This window comes from Gallus gallus, chromosome Z (genome assembly GCF_016699485.2).
Source record: "Gallus gallus isolate bGalGal1 chromosome Z, bGalGal1.mat.broiler.GRCg7b, whole genome shotgun sequence".
Lineage (NCBI taxonomy): Eukaryota > Metazoa > Chordata > Aves > Galliformes > Phasianidae > Gallus > Gallus gallus.
The window spans coordinates 9,354,771-9,372,430 of NC_052572.1; the positions used below are offsets into that span (position 1 = coordinate 9,354,771).

At 41.5% G+C, this 17,660-nt stretch overlaps 1 protein-coding gene across 1 annotated transcript in view; it reads left to right on the forward strand.

The window, feature by feature from the left end:
• Window positions 1-17,660, forward strand: part of UNC13B (unc-13 homolog B) — a 209,332-nt gene that overhangs the window by 161,828 nt on the left and 29,844 nt on the right. Inside the window, exons 28-32 of the mRNA XM_046905963.1 lie at window positions 5,802-5,928; window positions 11,491-11,587; window positions 12,356-12,499; window positions 12,631-12,708; window positions 13,687-13,764. Of these exons, the coding sequence (XP_046761919.1) occupies window positions 5,802-5,928; window positions 11,491-11,587; window positions 12,356-12,499; window positions 12,631-12,708; window positions 13,687-13,764 (524 nt within the window). The remainder of the gene's footprint in view (window positions 1-5,801; window positions 5,929-11,490; window positions 11,588-12,355; window positions 12,500-12,630; window positions 12,709-13,686; window positions 13,765-17,660) is intronic.

Here is a 17,660-nt window from a genome sequence, read left to right on the forward strand (position 1 = left end):
GCTGGCACATGCATTAGAGATCAGGCAATTATGATTATTTCATGTTCACTTTCTCTGGAAACTGTTCCTGCAAACTCTTGAGGCCTCCTTTTCCATTTTGTTCTTATTTACCCCATAGCACTCACCCTCAGGAATTTATAATACATCTTGCTCTTCTACACATTGAAGATGTCCCGTATTCCTCCTTTACCAGTAACGATGAGAATTGTAATTCTCTAGACCTGGCTGCTGACTGCTTTTCCTAAGACTCCCTTCCCCTGTTGCATTCAAAATGCAGCTGCAAAAGATTACGGATTGCATGTGTGGATCTGAATGAATTTTTTCCCTTTTGAATGGCTCTGTTTGCTTGCCAGTGTCCAGGCTAACTCTACAGGATGATGGTTAGATTTGCTGTCTTCAGCTCATCTCTGTCCTTTTTCAGTTTGAGTCGCTAATAACTCTACCAGTTTAACTAGACCTAGTATTTTATAGTCTTGTATAGGAGTAATCTCTGGGTACATATGTGGTGTGCTCTGAAATCTACATCAGGTGTTTGACAAAAAGCTAATCCATTTTCTGAGATAGGCACAAATGAACCCAGCGTGTAATACACGCTCCTAACTTTCTTCATGGTGTTTTTCCTTGTGTTCTGTTCCTAAGTTCTGGATAACATGAGCTCATACACCTCACCAAGTGGTAAGTTCATGCTTCTTGGTAGAGTATTTAGCTGTGAGTAGGCGAAGACTTTCTGCACTTTGGATTTTCGCTCTTTGGATGTAGTTGCTAACATTAGCCTTAGTGTCCTTTAGTTTTATGCCAGTGATTCACAGGTCAGCAAAGAAGACTCAGAAGACTGTATGGCTGCTGCTGTTGAAATGGAGGATATATGCTGCTTAAGAGACTTTTTCCACATGGGTGACAGCTAAGCATGCCTCTCCCACCTGGAGCTCATCCCCTATGCACTGAGTAGTCTGTATAGGGTAGTGTACAAATGCTGATGTACAGGAGAAGTGCACAACAGCACTCTGTGCTGCTAGTGGGCAGCATGCTGTAGGAAGGAGGAGGAAGACCTGTAGTTAGATGCAGGCCCTAGGATGAGTTAGTGCTGTTTTTTTTTTGTTTTTCTGTGGGTTTCTAGCACTAAATCTGTAGCCTTGTGGGAAGGGCATCAGCTTTCAGCAAGCAGAGTGTGGGAGATTTCTATAATGCACTGCTTAGGGGCTTCAGAAGCAGAAACCTTGCTAATTTAGGGGTACTGCAGCATGCCCCCTTTGGGGACCTTCTGAAGTCTAGAATTCCTAATGTACAAAATATTCAAGTCATAAGAGCAAAACACCTATTTTCTATTTAAAAGATGTTCTGGAACAAGTAGCACCAGTCACAGCAGCAGCATGTTAGAGTGCTGGAAGGCACGTGCGCTGTAGTCCTACCTTTTGCCTTCATCTCTCCTAAGGAGACTCAGATACTGAGACACAGGATCTACCAGGTCTGTTTTTAGTTTCCCCAAAACTAGTGACAATTCAGGGCACTATAAACAGCAGACCTGGCCCTTCCATCCTCACTAGTGAGAGCAGTACAGAAAGCATGAATTCCCCAAGTGAAGAGGGATTCTGTTCTTCCTCTACTGGGAAGATATTAAATGGTAGTAATACAAAATTGATGTCATCCTTAACAATGTTTCATCTTATTTTGGGCACATCAGCATTAGAAGAGTTGTAAATTGGAAGCATCTTTGATACGAAGAGAGAATGAGTAGACTTGGCAGGCAGGATTGTAATAAATCATTCTGCCAGTCTCACTTGTAATGAGGGGAGGTGGATCAAATGCGCACACAGATGCTGTCTGTCTAGTGTTAGTGCTTCAGCAGACTCAGGACCTACCAGAGTTTCTTTGCAGGAATTCATGATTGCATATTAGAAATTAACAGAAGGAAAGCAGGTTGATGATTAAGAAAAGCATCCGCAGAGGGAAGTCCTTTCTCTGTCTCAAGAATAGTACTGGGCATCATACTGGAGACTGCGCTGCAAGGAAGCAGTTCCCAATTAATACCTTAATAGCATGCCCTCACTGACCTTAAAAGCTCTCCTCCAGAGGAAACTGCAGATGAAATCTGCTGAGGAAATGCGAGAGGTCTTTCTGTGGTCTGTTGAGGATAGAACACAGCAATTGCTGCAAAATATCTGTGCAGTGTTCCACCATTGCTGCTGCTGAGCTCTTTAAAAGCCAGCAGGTTATAGAGCAGACAAGAAATACTAGGAGTGATGGCTCATGTGCTCTTCACTTTACTTCTTCTAAAATGTGTTTCAAACCAAGGCTCTGAAACATAGGTTTACTTGGGTAAAAGATGTAATTTTACAAAGTATACCTCTGACTGATGTTTCTGTGTTGCCTTTAAGTGCTTAAATTTATACCTTTACAAAGAGAGTGGTGATCAAAACCATAGGCAGGATCCACTGATGAAGACAGATGGTACAAGCTGTTGGGAATGAGTGAGTTTGGGGCTGTATCATTTTTCTCTGTGCTCCTGTGTGTTTGAGTTATTGCAGCTCACTTTCATCTTTTCTGTCACAAGCCCCACCCTTCTTTCGCATCCGTAAAGTTCTCTTTTATGGTGGTAAGAGTTTGCCTTTCTTTTACTTTTCTGTATCTTTGTCCCCTGCTTCCAGCCCTCTCCTTCAGTGCATAGATGGCTAAGTAGCAGTCCTCAAGTTTCTGCTTTTGTGGTTGCTTTGCATCTTGCTTTTCTGCAGCTTAGCAGCATTTGGAACGTCCTACCTCAGAAAATATGCATATCAGGAAAAGGCTTGCATTAATTGCTTCTAGTGCACTTCTCAATTTTGGTGAAATGGGACTGATTTGTTTCCTTTTTACCTTCTTTTTTTACCTACAACCTTTATACTTCAACCCCAGTTGCTGCCATTGCGTACACACAGTCACATACACATGGTCATGCTTTGACAGCTAGCATCTTGGGTAGGAAAATACAGAAAAGAGTTGCTGATAGTCATCTTGACTTGTTATGTGAAAAGCAGAGGGCTCAAACTCTTCCTAAAAGCTTCCAACTAAATGCAGAGAGCACGTCACAGTGAATCTGTGGTTTTGCCCTGATTGGTTAAAGCTGTGTAGCCACCCTTGCGCACCATGGTGGTGTGATTCATGCTTCAATCACAAGTGCTGCTGGCTTCTGCCTAAATGGCACCCTGGAAGGTGGTAGTTCCCTTGTGGGTATGTTGGGATTGACTTGGAGGAAGCCAGACCCTGTCACGAAGTGCAGCCTGAGTCAGACCTTCCCTCTGCAGGAGCAGCTCTGTCCCCATGAGGGAACAGCACCTGCTCCTATTAAAGTTAATGAAGTTATAATTGTCCATTGATTTCTTCATCCTAGCAGGGAGTCAAGCAGGTACAGTTATTGCTCTGTTTGTTTCCCATTATAGAACTGCAAGGTGAGCTTAGCATTTTCTTCTGCAGTTGCTCATGAGGGAAATTAGTGCTTCCGACACTGAATGAAGGATGTTCTTCCTTGGTGCTCAAGAAAGATGTTAGATTTGTTAAAGAAAAACTTGCATACTTTCCTCAGCTTCCAGTAAAAGCAAATTCACTGTGGAGAGTAACGGATCACAGTATGTGTGAAGTAGTAGCACATCTAAAATCATTTGTCTATCAAACCATCTCCTCTGGTGTTATGTATCTCAGGTACTGCACATTTTAATTTCCTTAAAACAAAGAAGGAAATCTATTATGCTGTTAAAGGGGTTTGCAGGCAACTCACTGGAGTATTCCATTGCTTTGGGAGTTGACAAAGCTTGTTGAATAATTATGCATGAGAATTTCTGTGGTTTTTGTATTTTCAGTTGGATAATTCATAATTTATTTGGCCTCTCTTCTTGTGCGTGTTACAGAGGCTTCAAAAGAAATGTGGAAGATTTTTTAATGTTTTGGTGTAGTTGCACGAATTCAAATTTTTATGAAAATAGATGATCTTTAAGATGAGCTTGTCTCTCAGGTAACTACTTAGAAAGCTGTCACCGTGTTACATCATGAAGGCATAACTTCTGGTGATAAATGTCTTTAGCGTGCATTGCTCACATGTGCATATATTGATGCTTGTACCAAAGTGCCAGATTTAAGCCGTTTGAATTTACAAGAGAGACCTGCATTTTTTAACACAGTTAGATCCTGTTTACATATTATCAGCAGTGATGCCTTTCAAGAGGTGTGTACCCATACAAGGATAGGCCAAGCTGCCTGTACATGGGGGATGGCTTGGGAAAAAGCATGGGGATGCTTTTGGAAGAACTTAACAAGTAGGATAAAAATGGGACTTGTGGGCTGATCAGAGGTAGGAGTCAACAGCTGAAAGATGGTAGTGAGAATATAGGCTGTGGAGGTCTTTGAGGGCAAAGACATGGAGCTTGTGTTTCTTGAGAGAGAGAATGATGAGCAGTGGTCCGAGGAGATTATGTCTGTGAAATACAAGGCTGAATATGGCAAGTGCCTTGGCAGTTTGAGAGGTGAGTTGAACTGTGGAAGCTGTGTTACACAGGGAGGGACTGCACTGTCCAGACATAAAGTGTGTGTGCAGCCTGGCAAGGCCTAAGGAGGCCTAGCAAGAGGAAGAAGCTCAGCTCAGGTAGGTAGATGTATATGGGTTGCTTCAGTGGGTTGCAATCTGAAGGGCAGTGTATGTTAGAAAGCAGTTCTCTTCTAAAAGACAGGTGTCATGAACTTCTCCAGACTGAGATCAGAGAAATCTTCCAGCTCTTGTGTAGTTTCTCATGTGCTAAAGACCTAAGAGTGGCAGCTGACTTGCTTACCTGCCACACACATGGTGATGAGACCTTTCAGGCACAGTCCTGTGCATGTGCTGACAATTCATGTACTGCGTGACCAAACAAACTCTTTTGGGTTGTACAGGCAGGATTCAAATGCATTTGTTGAAAAGGTAACTTGTATGTGGAGGGGTAAGGTTAAATAATAATAGTTAATGGAGACCAAGCTGGTGGTGAGAAGTTGTACAAGCCCTCAAGGAGATGCAGGGCAGTGAAATAACATGCTGTTACTGTCCAGGAAGCTTTTTGTGATACCACAGAATAATGTATGGTCATACTGTGGGTATGAAATGGAGTATTCTTGGGTACTTGTGTAGGAAAGGAGAAGGCCTTTCCTACAACATTCCTTGCACCACTGGGAATTCAGCTACAGATAAAGCTGGTATCAAATTGGCTCTAATCACCACTGACTCCATGTTTACTGCTTTGCAGTGTCATAATGCAGGTTAGATGCAAGCAGGAGAGGATTTCATTGTTTTAGTGAAAATAGTTGAGAGGACTTGTGTAGCATTTCACAATTTGTCTGGACTTCCTTGTGGTTGATATTGTCTAACTCTAACTGAAGAACTTCATTCTTTCTACTGTTGCCTCTTAGGGAATGTAGTCTAAGATATTTGTATTGCCTTTGTTTATATTCAAGAATGAACAGATTCGCTCTTCCAGATTTATTTCTTGCATAGATGAAATCTGGACTGTCATATGTTAAATGGAAAGGCCATAAGAGACTGCTCTCTTTTTATTGCCTTGACAACCAAAAAGTCTTCCACAAATGCATGTATTAATAGGAACCACAGAAACAGTCTCCAGAGCCCCACTGGTCATCCACTGAGAAACCGTTCTCTGCCAAACCCTATGCTGTAAGATTTTATGGCTCTGTAGGTGCTTCATCCTGAAAACCATTGCATACTGCTGACATATTTTATAACACCTTCCTGTCCCTGACACAGTGATAATGGTAAAAGGAGACCTAACTGCCTTTTTCCTTCCTCACAGAGCACGAGAAACACAGACTGTGTAAGAGCGCGGACTATATGAATTTACACTTCAAAGTGAAGTGGCTGTACAACGAATATGTTCGTGATCTGCCTGCCTTCAAGGGAAAAGTGCCTGAATATCCAGCGTGAGTGTGCTTTATCTCCTCTAGTAAATCCCCACTATACCTCTTCCTTGGTTATCCTGAGGGCAGACAGTTGGTTCTCCTATGGCTGCCTGTATATAAATACACCATTTATTCATTCCTTTTTCTCTGTTTATATGTATCTTTCTTCCCCTTGGTGTTCTGTGCTCCTGTTCTTTAAACAAATAAATACCTTATTGTACAACCTCTTCCAGAGATCTCAGACAGTTTAGCAGTAGTGTGGACTGTCTTTTAAGCCATTTTGTATTTACGATGTTGATCCTTGAACAGCAGACTTCTAGACAGGTGCTAATGTTCTAGTGTTAGGAGATACAGCTTTATCTTTATCTACTGCATGTATGTCTATATTTCTGTTTGTAAATGTGTTACACAAACACTCACACACACACACCAGGATTTGTAAGTAACAGAAATGCTTATGTTTTTTTGATAAGACTGGGTGGTTCAGTTGGAAACATGTACACTGTTGTTCTTAAGCTCTAAGCAATTGTTCACAAGTTCCATTTAACTTTAAAAGAAAAGCAGTAGATTTCAAGCCTGGAGAAAATTTGATCCTTAAAAGTTGTGTGATCAACCCAGGAAGAATACTGTAGCTGAAGGTCTTCCCCTGCTTTAAAGCAGAAGCAGGTGGGTTGTTTCTGACCAACATTTGTCTTTGGTTTTCAGAAGCTTGCAGTGATGATTATTCCACATCTTACTGTTAGCCCTCCACTGGTTTTGAGGAGTTAAACACACTCCACCTTCTACTCTCCGAACTTTTCTTGCTTCAGTTGGAGCTTGTTTTATCCTTTCCTCCCAGCCTGGATGTGGAGAACAAATTTCTCCTCTTTTACAAGATGCTGTACATGTCCTTTCCCAGTCTTCTGTCTATTGTTGTATGTTCCTATCCTTTCTTGTAAGTGAGATTTACTCACATCTCTTCATCTAGTCTGCGTCTGTACATAAAGCACCTAGACTTAGACACTGATATTTCTTCTAGACCTTGCCTTGTCTTGCAGGCGTTACTGCTGCTTTCACATGCTAGTGTGGTAGCAGCCTTTTTTTCTCTTCTTTCTTCACTGATACCACTGACCAGTGATGTGTCCAGTTGGTCACAAGCCAAGCCCTCAACAGTGTCCTACCTTGCTTTTCTTCCCATCTTTACAGCTGTCCAAATGCAGCACTTTTGCGCTTGCCACTCTTTAAAAACATCTTGCTTGGTCCATTTCCAGTTTGGCACTTTGAATCCTTTTTTCATCCTCCACTGCACACGGTGCCTTGAGCCTGGTATTATCTGTATGCTAATAAGACTTGAGGCAGTTGGTGTAATTGGCTGGCTTGGGCTGTGGGTCTTGCTTAGCAAATCAGTTCAGTGAGAGGCATTAATTCAATGAATAGGATGCTGGAGTAACAGTCTTGGAAGCCTGGTTCCCTTTGTGTCTCTGAGTCAGTGCAGGCAAACCATCACATTTTCTTAATCTCTTTTTTCTCCCATGCAATCAGGATAATGATGTTCAGTTTTGTTTTGCAGTCTTCTGCAGAATTGTTCTGCTCTGCTGACTTTTGTATACATGAGCACTGGAACTCATGTACTTGTGCAGACACTGGCTTCCCTTGTTACCTCACACTCATGTTTTAGTACATTTGGCCACGTTATCAAGCACAAGAGCTGTTTACTTCAATGATGGCCTTCGTTTGTTTTGAAATATACCTTTCATATCAATTACAGCAACCCTTTAATTTGCTTCATCACAAATATTTTTAGTCTTCACAGAATCCCAGAATGGCTGAGGTTGGAAGGGAACTCTGGGTCCGTCTGATCCAATCCCTGCTCCAACAGGGACATCCAGAGCAGGGTGTCCAGGTGGCTTCTGAAGTTCTCCAAGTAGGAGATTCCTCAGCCTCTCTGGGCAGCCTGTCCCAGTGTTCCATCCTCCATGCAACAAAGAAGTGCTTAAGTTTCCTTAAACAGCCCTAAAGCTTTCTTAAACAAAGGTCTATGCGTCAGGTATGCCTGTCAGTAAACTCAGATAAAGATGAATTGCCTCAGTCCAAAGAATAGCAGTGGTTATCCAAGAACCTGCATTTCTTGTTGCAACTATGCAAAACCACATTTTTTATATCATTGGGCTATTACTGAAAAAGTAAAGGATCTAAAGTACTGTAGGTTTTATATTCCCTTTATTTTCTGAAATTCAGCAGCAGTTTCTGAAAATGAAGTAGCAACATAGCTGAGAGTGCATCTTCAGAACTTCCTCTCTTCACTTTTCGTATGCCAGCTGAAAACTGTGAAATGTCCAAAAACAAAACAAACCAAGCAACTAGGTTTTCAGGTATGCAAAGAAGTATTGTTTTATAACTGATGTTAGCAAGCAGCTAGTGTTGTAGCTGTACTGGTAAATACCTCCTCTTTGGCAATGAATGCATTCCTGCCTTTGAAATCCTCTCTTATTCTTCTGGCTTACTATCAAACACAATGTTTTCTTCTTGAACTCTTTGAAATCCTGCCTGCCTTCTTGTCTCTGCACTTGTCAGTGCCCACTGAATGTTCACTGAGTACCCACATGCATCAGCACAGAAAAGGAGCAAGTTTAATTCACCTGTGAAGTGTGAGACTGCGGCCGCCAGGCTCATGGCCAAGCTGTAATTGCAGCCTTTTGTGTTACATTACTATTGTGCAACCAGCAGGCAAACTTTCATTTAGTCACAAAGCACAAAGCACTGCCTCTCTGTGTAGACAGAACTGAGGGATTTTCTATGCAAACATTATTTGGAGAGGTTGGCTGTACAATCTCCAGTCACGCAGTGCTGGCCCCTGCGAGCACAGAATGTGATAAAAGCACCATGAGCCTCTGCCCTGTGTGCTGGTGTGTGAGTCATTATGGGGTTTGCTCCTAGATCAATAATTGAAGCAGACAGGAGGAAGAAGATACTTGCTGTATAACAACATTTTGGAGCTATTTCTGCATGAAATCGAATTATTTTTATTAGTTTCTGTGGGAGATTATTTTGAATATCTTTCTGGATACATTGCCTTTGTGGTCCCTGGGGTCCCTCCTCACTCGCTCTGTAGTCCAAGAACTGATAGTTAGGGATTATTAGCCTAAGATAACTCCAGGTTTGCATTACAGCTCAAAGCACATCCTGGCTCTGAATGTGCCCAGAGACCAGAAGCATTTGTTAGATGATTTCTGACTGTTGTGTTTTACTACCAGCCTGCAAAGGGCAAAGCTTGGACTGGGTTTATAAATGTAGATCCAGAATTTCCTGACCTAACCTAAGTGATTCATTTTGCACTTGAATATTCATACTAAACCTCTTTCTGTAAGTAAAGCCTTTTTTTTTTTTTTTTTAATTTTTCCCCTCCAAAACACCCTAACATACAGTGCCATTTCCTTACTACCTTTGTCTAGACAATTTGGTAGGACTGTGCAGTTCATTTGAGATGTCAGTGTATGGTAGCCATAAAAATGTGCAGTATCTGTTCTCAACAAAGAATGGCCCTTTCTTATGGATATGGTTCAGTGACCAAGGTTGAATGATAGCCAGGAAGTAGTTCCACTTCTCAGAAGCAAAATGATGGCTTCTGTCACAGACAAGTAATCCTCTCTGTGCATTGAGATATGTAATGTGTGAAGCAGCAACTGTCTCAGAGCTCTGAAAGTGGTGGAAGATGTGTTCTTGCTTCCTTCTAAACTGCCCAGTTCTCTTCAGAGGATTGATCTGTACCTTCAAAGTACACTATTGGAATTAAAAGCTGCATGTTGAAAGCACAAGAAAATTGCAGTAAGCTCCCATAAATACTGACTTTTAGAAGCTTAAACAGCCATTTAAAAGGAAGTTTTTGAGAAGATGGGAAGCCCATATGTCTGTGGCATCATTTCACCGCTGCTGTCTGTGCTAATAGGGCTGCATGGGCAGGTTGCTGTTGGCATTTAACACTGTCAGTTACAATTTCCAGTGTTAGTGTTGATATGCTTTATATTTCAAAGTGTAGAGAGTATTTAAGGGTATCTAGTATGCTGTGCTTGTGAATTTGCTCTTGATCTCCCTCTCATGTCTGGCACATGCTTTCATGTTCTTTGCAAACTCAGCCCATAATTAGCACAATCTGTATGAAAACAGCATCTTGTTTCAAGGAGGTTGTGCTCTGTGAAGCTCATGTTACAATTTTTTTGTGTGGACTGAAATCATACATGGGCACTTATTCCCTTATTTGTGCAGACTGTTTAGTAATATTGGAAATTAAGATTTGCTTCAGCTGCAGTGGTTTGGCAGTTGCACACTGTCTGTCCTAGACAAATGTTTAAGCAAACCCATAAGTACTGTGTTGCTGCTTAAACACAGACAAGAGAAATCCTTCCCCTTGAACTATGTGGATGTGTCCCACAGAGCAGAGAACAGATTGATGACCAACTCTAAAACACGACTGCTGAAGTCGCTTTGCACCTTCTCAAGCCATTGACAGTATTTTAACCAAGATTGTATATAAGCCTCTTGTTCAGTGGGATTAGTAATTCCAGGTGCCACTTTGTGTAAAGCTTCTCCCCGAGATTCAGCATTTTCAGTACATTCTTGGACTGTGGTCTAACATTTAGCTTACATTTCCAAGTGAGGAGAGGGTAGAGACAAACGTTACTGCCCTACTTGAAGAGCTGCCTGTCTGGGGGACTTGTCTCTGCCCCAGGGCTGTTGATTCAATGCTTCTGTATGAACCAGTTTGTTGTCTTCAGAGTAAAAACAATAAAAAGCTGCTAATAGGGCTGGCTAGCTTCCTGCAAGCCCTGGAAGATATGCCATACTACCACTTAGAGGTACTCTGAAATATCTTCACAGGGCCATCAGCAGGCCAAGAGATAGGAGCATGTTCTAGAGAAGGCTTGGAGAAGAACGTTTCTAGCCTTGATTTTCCCTCATGGCACTCAAGAAATATGTCTGTGTCTGCAGATAAAGGGGTGGAAGGGCCCTGGAGAAGGGGCTTTTCTTCCCCTTGTACTCATTTGTGTCTCTCATGTGAAGGATGGCAAGCCCCAAATGGGCAGTAGGACGGTGTGCTCTCCTTGTTGGCATACAGAGATGGTGGGTACAGACGTCTTCCTTGTCCTTCCTGGCACATGGGTGAAAGGAGAATAAAATGCAATAAAGGTGTTCTGAGATGATAAAAAGTTGAAGAAGTTCCTCATGAGGAAGGGTACTGAGGAAGAAAAAAGATAGGGAAAATGATGAAAAGAACATAGGAGCAGCGGTCTGCAGAGGCTGGACTGTCTGCTGCTGGTCTGGTCCAGGTAGTATGTAGAAATAAGAGTGTTTTGGGGAATTTTAATGGTGCACACGGATAACAATATTCAGACAACTAACAGCACCAAGTTTTCACGATGCTTGCTGAAACACCACTGCCTGTCAGTAAGCTTGGAGGGCAAGGAAGGGAAAGTACTATTTTGAGTGCATTTATTTCATTTAAACACTGACTGGATGCTGCAAGGAAAGGCATGTCCCTGGGGTGAAGTTTGGTTGGAATGCCCTGTTTCTTGCTGTAGCTTACTGTCTCTCCTGTTCCTCCTGCAGGTGGTTTGAGCAGTTTGTGATGCAGTGGCTGGATGAAAATGAAGATGTTTCCTTAGAGTTCCTGCATGGTGCTCTAGAGAGAGATAAGAAAGATGGGGTACGTAGGTTGCACTGCGTGGAGGATTCAGTGCTGCATACTCGAGTGCCCAGAACCAAATAACACTGTAAATTCAGTTATTATGCAAATGGAGGATACAGCACTTTTTGCATGTTGAACAACTGGGGAAGTTTGTTGATTGCAGGACTTTTCTGTACAAGATGGAGTGTTGTTTAATGGCAAGATTCATTTCATTGATTTATGTTTTGTTCTTTTCTGGTTAATCTGTCAACCAGTGGATTGGTATTCTCTCTTCTCTTTGTGTTTGTGAGATATATAATCAAAATATAAGGCACACTATGTGCTTAGTCATGCAGTGAGAATGTAACCTTAATCCACAGACAAAAAGTCTTAGTTTGCAGAGTATTGCCAATGGAGAACAAGAGCCTTCCAGTTTTAGTGACCGCTGGTGCTGTAGACTGTGATTCTAATATAAGTGTTCCCTTTATATCTTAAAACAATGTAAAAAGAACTCTGTTTTCTTTTTCTTTCCTTGTTAACTGACAGGCAAACCATGCATCTCAGCATCATGTTATGTTTCCTTAATGCTTGTCTTGTCATAGTTGGATGACAGTGAACTATGGCCCTAACAGAGTTGTCTGTTTTGTTCCTCTAGGCCTTTTCAGGAGCTTTTGATTAATTATGAGGAATTAGTGGGTTTTGGTATAGTTGTCTTGCCTCCGGTACTGCAAATGACTTAGACTCACATGAAATTGGTGTATTTTGGACCTTTCCATTTGAGAGTGACTCTGTGTATTTCTGTTTTAGTTCCAGCAAACATCTGAGCATGCTCTATTCTCTTGCTCAGTGGTGGATGTCTTCACTCAACTAAATCAGAGCTTTGAGATCATTAAGAAGTTGGAGTGCCCAGACCCTGTCATTGTTGCTCATTATAATAGGAGGTTTGCTAAGGTAATAACCTCAACATCCAGATGTTTATCTGCCCTTAGTGGATGTATTGTCTTGGGTTTTCATTTTATTTCCTGGAGATCCCCTGTGTTGCTTAGAGGACAAGTAACAGTATGCGCACCTTGTCTTCACAGACTATTGGGAAAGTGCTGATGCAGTATGCTGACATCCTCTCCAAGAGCTTCCAGTCCTACTGTTCCAAGGAGAAACTGGTGAGTAATGCTGGATTTCCCTTCCATTCAAGGGAGTCACATAATTGTTCTGATGAATAAAATTTCTTGACGGGTACTTGACCCCATTGACAGTGTAGCACTGCTTTTGTCCTAAACATTTGTGGATTGAGTCCTGGCTTAGCTTTAAAATAAAATAAGGTTGTGAAGGTGATCTGCTGAGTCACTTTAATTACTACTCTTCCTATCTGGGTCATACATCTCAGAGGTGATTAAAAAAAAAGGGGGGGGGGGGAATGAAGCAAGTTGCTCCCCAGATTTGGTACAGAGCAGCACTTATGGTTTCCTGTTGCATCCATCTAATTATGTACAGTCCTAAATTAAGTAAAATTCAGGATATTAAATATAATAAACAACGAAGAAAAATCAATTACTTGTCAACCTTGGGCCTGTCCCATGCTGTTATTTCTACCTCACACACCGACACCAGGGAATGTAACTCCAGAGGACAGGGCTATTGCTCAGGCTCCCTTGACTGTTGCTCTCAGGCTTGTATTGGCAGAACCCAGATATGCTTCAAAGTAGCTCTGGCTGACAGTTCCCCTTCTGGGATTTACACCATTCAAGATAGTACAGTGCAGCACTGAGAGGCTGAAAGCAATACAGTTTGGACTCTAGTAGAGCTTGGCAGGAGCAGTGGAGGGAGTCAAACATTTTCCTGACAGGGATTTTTTATCAGCTTGTTCTGTTTGTGATAAAGCTAAGAGGAAAAATACAAAGGTGAAGAACTCCCTGATCTGGGATTTCTGGAACTGACCATCTCATTTCAAGCTGCAGAAAAAAGGGCTTTATTTCTTTTAGAATTGAATGCTGAAATTTTTGCTGCTTTCCCTATTATTTCACTGTGAGAATCTGTGATCTGGTGGCACCTGAGGGAGGGTGTGGAGGCTCAAACTGTACCATTGTTGAAAATATGTTAGCACCCTGAGCCATAACAGTCACCTGCTTTTGTCCAACCAGCCCTGCATCCTGATGAATAACATCCAGCAGCTGAGAGTGCAGCTAGAGAAGATGTTTGAAGCCATGGGTGGTAAAGAGGTAAGAGCACTAAGAGACTGAGCATTACTCCTTCGTACTGTGCTGCTAGTTAGGTTATTTGCATCATACTGGTACTTGCAGGCTGTAGTCATAAGGAGAACCCTGTGACACCTGGCACTGTAGCAAGTGTGAAGGGGACAGCCATGCCTGAAGACTCTTCTTCTAAATCTTTTCTAAGACGTGGGAGCAAATGTTTCAGGGCACAGAGCAGCACGGAGGAGGAAATAACAGGGTATATGCTGTGCTTATGTGGGCTAAATGTGGGCATGGCTGGTGGTTTCACAACTCTAAGACAGATATGTCTGAGAACTGTTGACATCAAGTCCTTTCGCGTGGCATATAAATGTGGAATGGTACCTTTGGCATTAAATGTCCAATATCTAATGTATTACTGACAGACAAATCTATGAGTTCTATACTCACTGGATACTCAGATGTGTCCATAAATGTAAATATCTTTCTTAGTTTTTGTTCTTTGTTCTTGGACAGCCATTTTTAGAGAAATCAGACTTTTCTCTCCTAAGTCACTGTTTCTGTTGTGATATAATCAGTGTTGTTGTTTTTTTTTTTCTTTTTTCTTTTTCATTGCTTTTCAAGACTCAGGAAGCTGAAGAAAAGGCTGCTGATTCTGATGTTAGGAAAAAATAGTTTTCAAAGCCTAAGTGCATTTTATTTGGTTGTGTTGTGGTAGAACTTGTGCTATGACCTGTATGCCAAGAAGAAAGTTCACTTTGCTGATGGGCAGCTCAGTTTTTGCTTGCATGCTGTTTCAAATCTTTCTGGTGTTCAGTGGCAGAATTCTAGGAAGTTGCAAAAATCTCAGTAAAAAGATTTACCCCATGATGCAAGGGAAACTGCTTTTATTCTTCCACATGTAATCTCAACAATCTTAATTTCTTAGCTCTATATCAAGAAATAAAATTACACGCTCCTCGCTGTAACTAAACACTTTTTTCTTCAGGAAAAAATAAATTTGCGATTTAATGTTCATGAAGTGATTTCTAATATTTTCATTTATGTGCACTTAATTTCCCTTAAGATATCAATTTGAGACTTTTTTTTTTTCCTGTAGTGCTGGCTATTAAATAGGGTTTCCGTATAATTCAAATTGAAAATACCACTTGATACATGAAAAATAATGTCTGTGTATGGGAGAATGGTATCTAATGAGAATTGGCTACTTTACCTAGCCTAGGCCTCTTCATTCTGCCCTTTAAAACCCTCCTTGGGAGGTAGCTATGTTGAACAGAGGTTTTCAACCCATTATTTCCCCTGCCCTGTGGAATTGGATGAAAAAAATGGAGAGGAACTCCAACTGTGAGTGATAAAACATGTAGGATGAAACCTGACAAACATGCTAGGAAGCTGTTTTTTGGAAGTGGTCTTTCTTCTTCTCCTTTCAAATGCTGCTTTCCATTTCATTAGGCTGCCACTGATCACCAGAAGCACCTTGTGCTGTGTTAGGTGCCTGAATTGTTTGCTTTCCTTAGGGATTTTCCTCGTGGTGACTATGTAGTGCTTTGCTTCTTGAATTGAAATCTGCCAGATCCTTTGTTTTGGTGGAGTAAACAGATCTGTAGTTGGAGTAGTCCTTTTTCTGATGCAGATTGACCCAAGCCAAGTGAGTGTCAACTGGTGGGACAGCTGCCTTGGAAACTGAACTTGTCAACGAGCATGCTGTCATTTTCTTGCTTCAGGGCTCACCTGTAGGCACCCTGCAGTGTATTGGCATAACATGAAACAGAAGTGCTCACCCGGTACTATTTCATGGAATTTGAATCTTGAATATGTCTTCCTATCCTTTTCTTTCCCCAAGTGAGGAATATTATTTTTGTCCTCACTTCTCATACTCTTTTTCAACCTGTACTACTCAGAAGTTAAAAAACTTCAAAAAATTGTCTCTTAGTTTAATATGTGAAGTCGTGTGATCCTGGAGCATTACTAGTTGGAAAGGTAAGGATGTCAGTGCCTTAGAGACCTCTCTGCAGAGTGTCTCTCTTTGTCTCTGCTTGAGATCCCAAGGAACATTCGCATACATTTTTAGTTCATAGGAAGAAGTATCTTAGATGACTTTTAGCATTTATCATTAATATTTTATTTCCTACCTGAGATCTGTTGATCTCACAGGATCAGAACAGCTTCAGTGTGGCTCAGAGGCATTCCATACATTCTGATGCAGATTTTGGAAAGGCAGAATTTATGGAGTTACAATTTGCATTAAAAGCATAATGGGCAGTGGAACTATGAATGAGTGCTGGGCAGAAACTGTACATAATTGCACATAAATAAAATTTGAAACTGGATTGCTCTTTGTTAAAATGGGCTGAATAGGTTAATTGCTAGTGTTTCTTGACCTTGGCCCCATTCATTTATTCATACATTGCCTATGGAAGACTAATGTGACCTGCATTTTCTAACCACCACTGCAGTTTTCCTAGAGGCTTGTGTCTATATGCTGTCTGTGATACCAAAATAAGCTTTTCTCATTTTACTTGTGAGACACTGCTTTCTACAGCCCTTTATTTTCCTTATTTTTTTCTAAGTTGTGAACTCATAAACACTGAAATTAAAAGCTTCTGTATGTATTCCCTGCTGCTGGGTCTGTATGTGCTGTGGAAACCTAGCTTAAAACATTTGTGCACTTTTCCCCCTGAAGTCAAGTGTACAGAGTGAATACTGGAGATGAGCACTGCCTAGAGAACCCAGAGCATTAGCTACCAAGTAGCAGCAGATTATCATCACACAATTTTCATGCCTTCAGTTACAAGCTAAGCTGTATAATTAATGCTCTGGGAAACTCTCTTCCTAATGCTTAGCCGGTGTTACCCCACATTTTAAGTCCTAAGTTGCCTACCTGAATCATAAATTAGAGGAGAACTTAGAAACCACCAATGTTTTATAGGAGTGCTCTCAAGGGATCTGTGGCACCTCCTGGTTTCTCCTCTTTACCCTCCCGTGTGTCCTAACTAAGGCCTCTCTAGTGCTGAAAATCTTGCCTGGATGCAGCTCACCAGGCTTCTTACTCTTGAACTCTATAGGAAAGAGGAGAGATGCTTGAAAGTTCAGTGCAGAAAATCCCTTTAGGGATGTCCAGCATGAACTTGCACGCAGTTAACTCTGCAGAAAGGAGCTCCCACTTGTTAGCTGGGGAGGCAGAACAGCAATCAGTGACCTTAAGCCGGAGCCAGATAAACCCTGCAACTTCTGTAAGGCTAAAATAGGAGTTCAGGTCAAGATTCTCTGCTTGCTGATACCTCAGACCCAGTGATTTCACAGGCTCTCCTGCTTTAAGATGTGAATTGATTAACGTCCACTACATTCTGGAAGGAGAAAGCTGTGTTTCTCCAACTGCAGAAGACCCTTCCAATTCTGGTTGCTCATGCTTTGTTACCATGCACAGAAACCAAGCAAAAATGAATGGCATCTCATGGAGAATTTGAAAGCACATCACAGCAAATCTTGGGGGTTCAGTTTCATCCTTAAAATGAAGATCAACTTTAAGTGAAGTTCATAGCATTGTAAATGTCACTTATCAAATAAGCAGATACCTTGAACATTCTAGCCTTGAATGTGTTTGGATGAGACTTTGAAGCTCAGATTCTCTCAAATAGTCTCAGGAAATGAAGAGACTCTGCTTTTTACTCAGAAATGCAGATAGAGTCAGTGCCTCCCTGTTTTGCTTGCACCTCATCCTTCTATAACACACATGCAATTTAAACATACAACTACGCAAGTGTCAGCCTTTATTTCTAACAGACCTGGAGCATTTGCTCAGGGATCAGAAGCTGCCTTGGTGTTGGTGCTCTCACATGTTTTGCACAGAGAACTTTTCATTAGCTTTCTTCCTTTGAATCATCTCCAGTACACCCACAGAATGGATATAGTAAGCCTGCTGA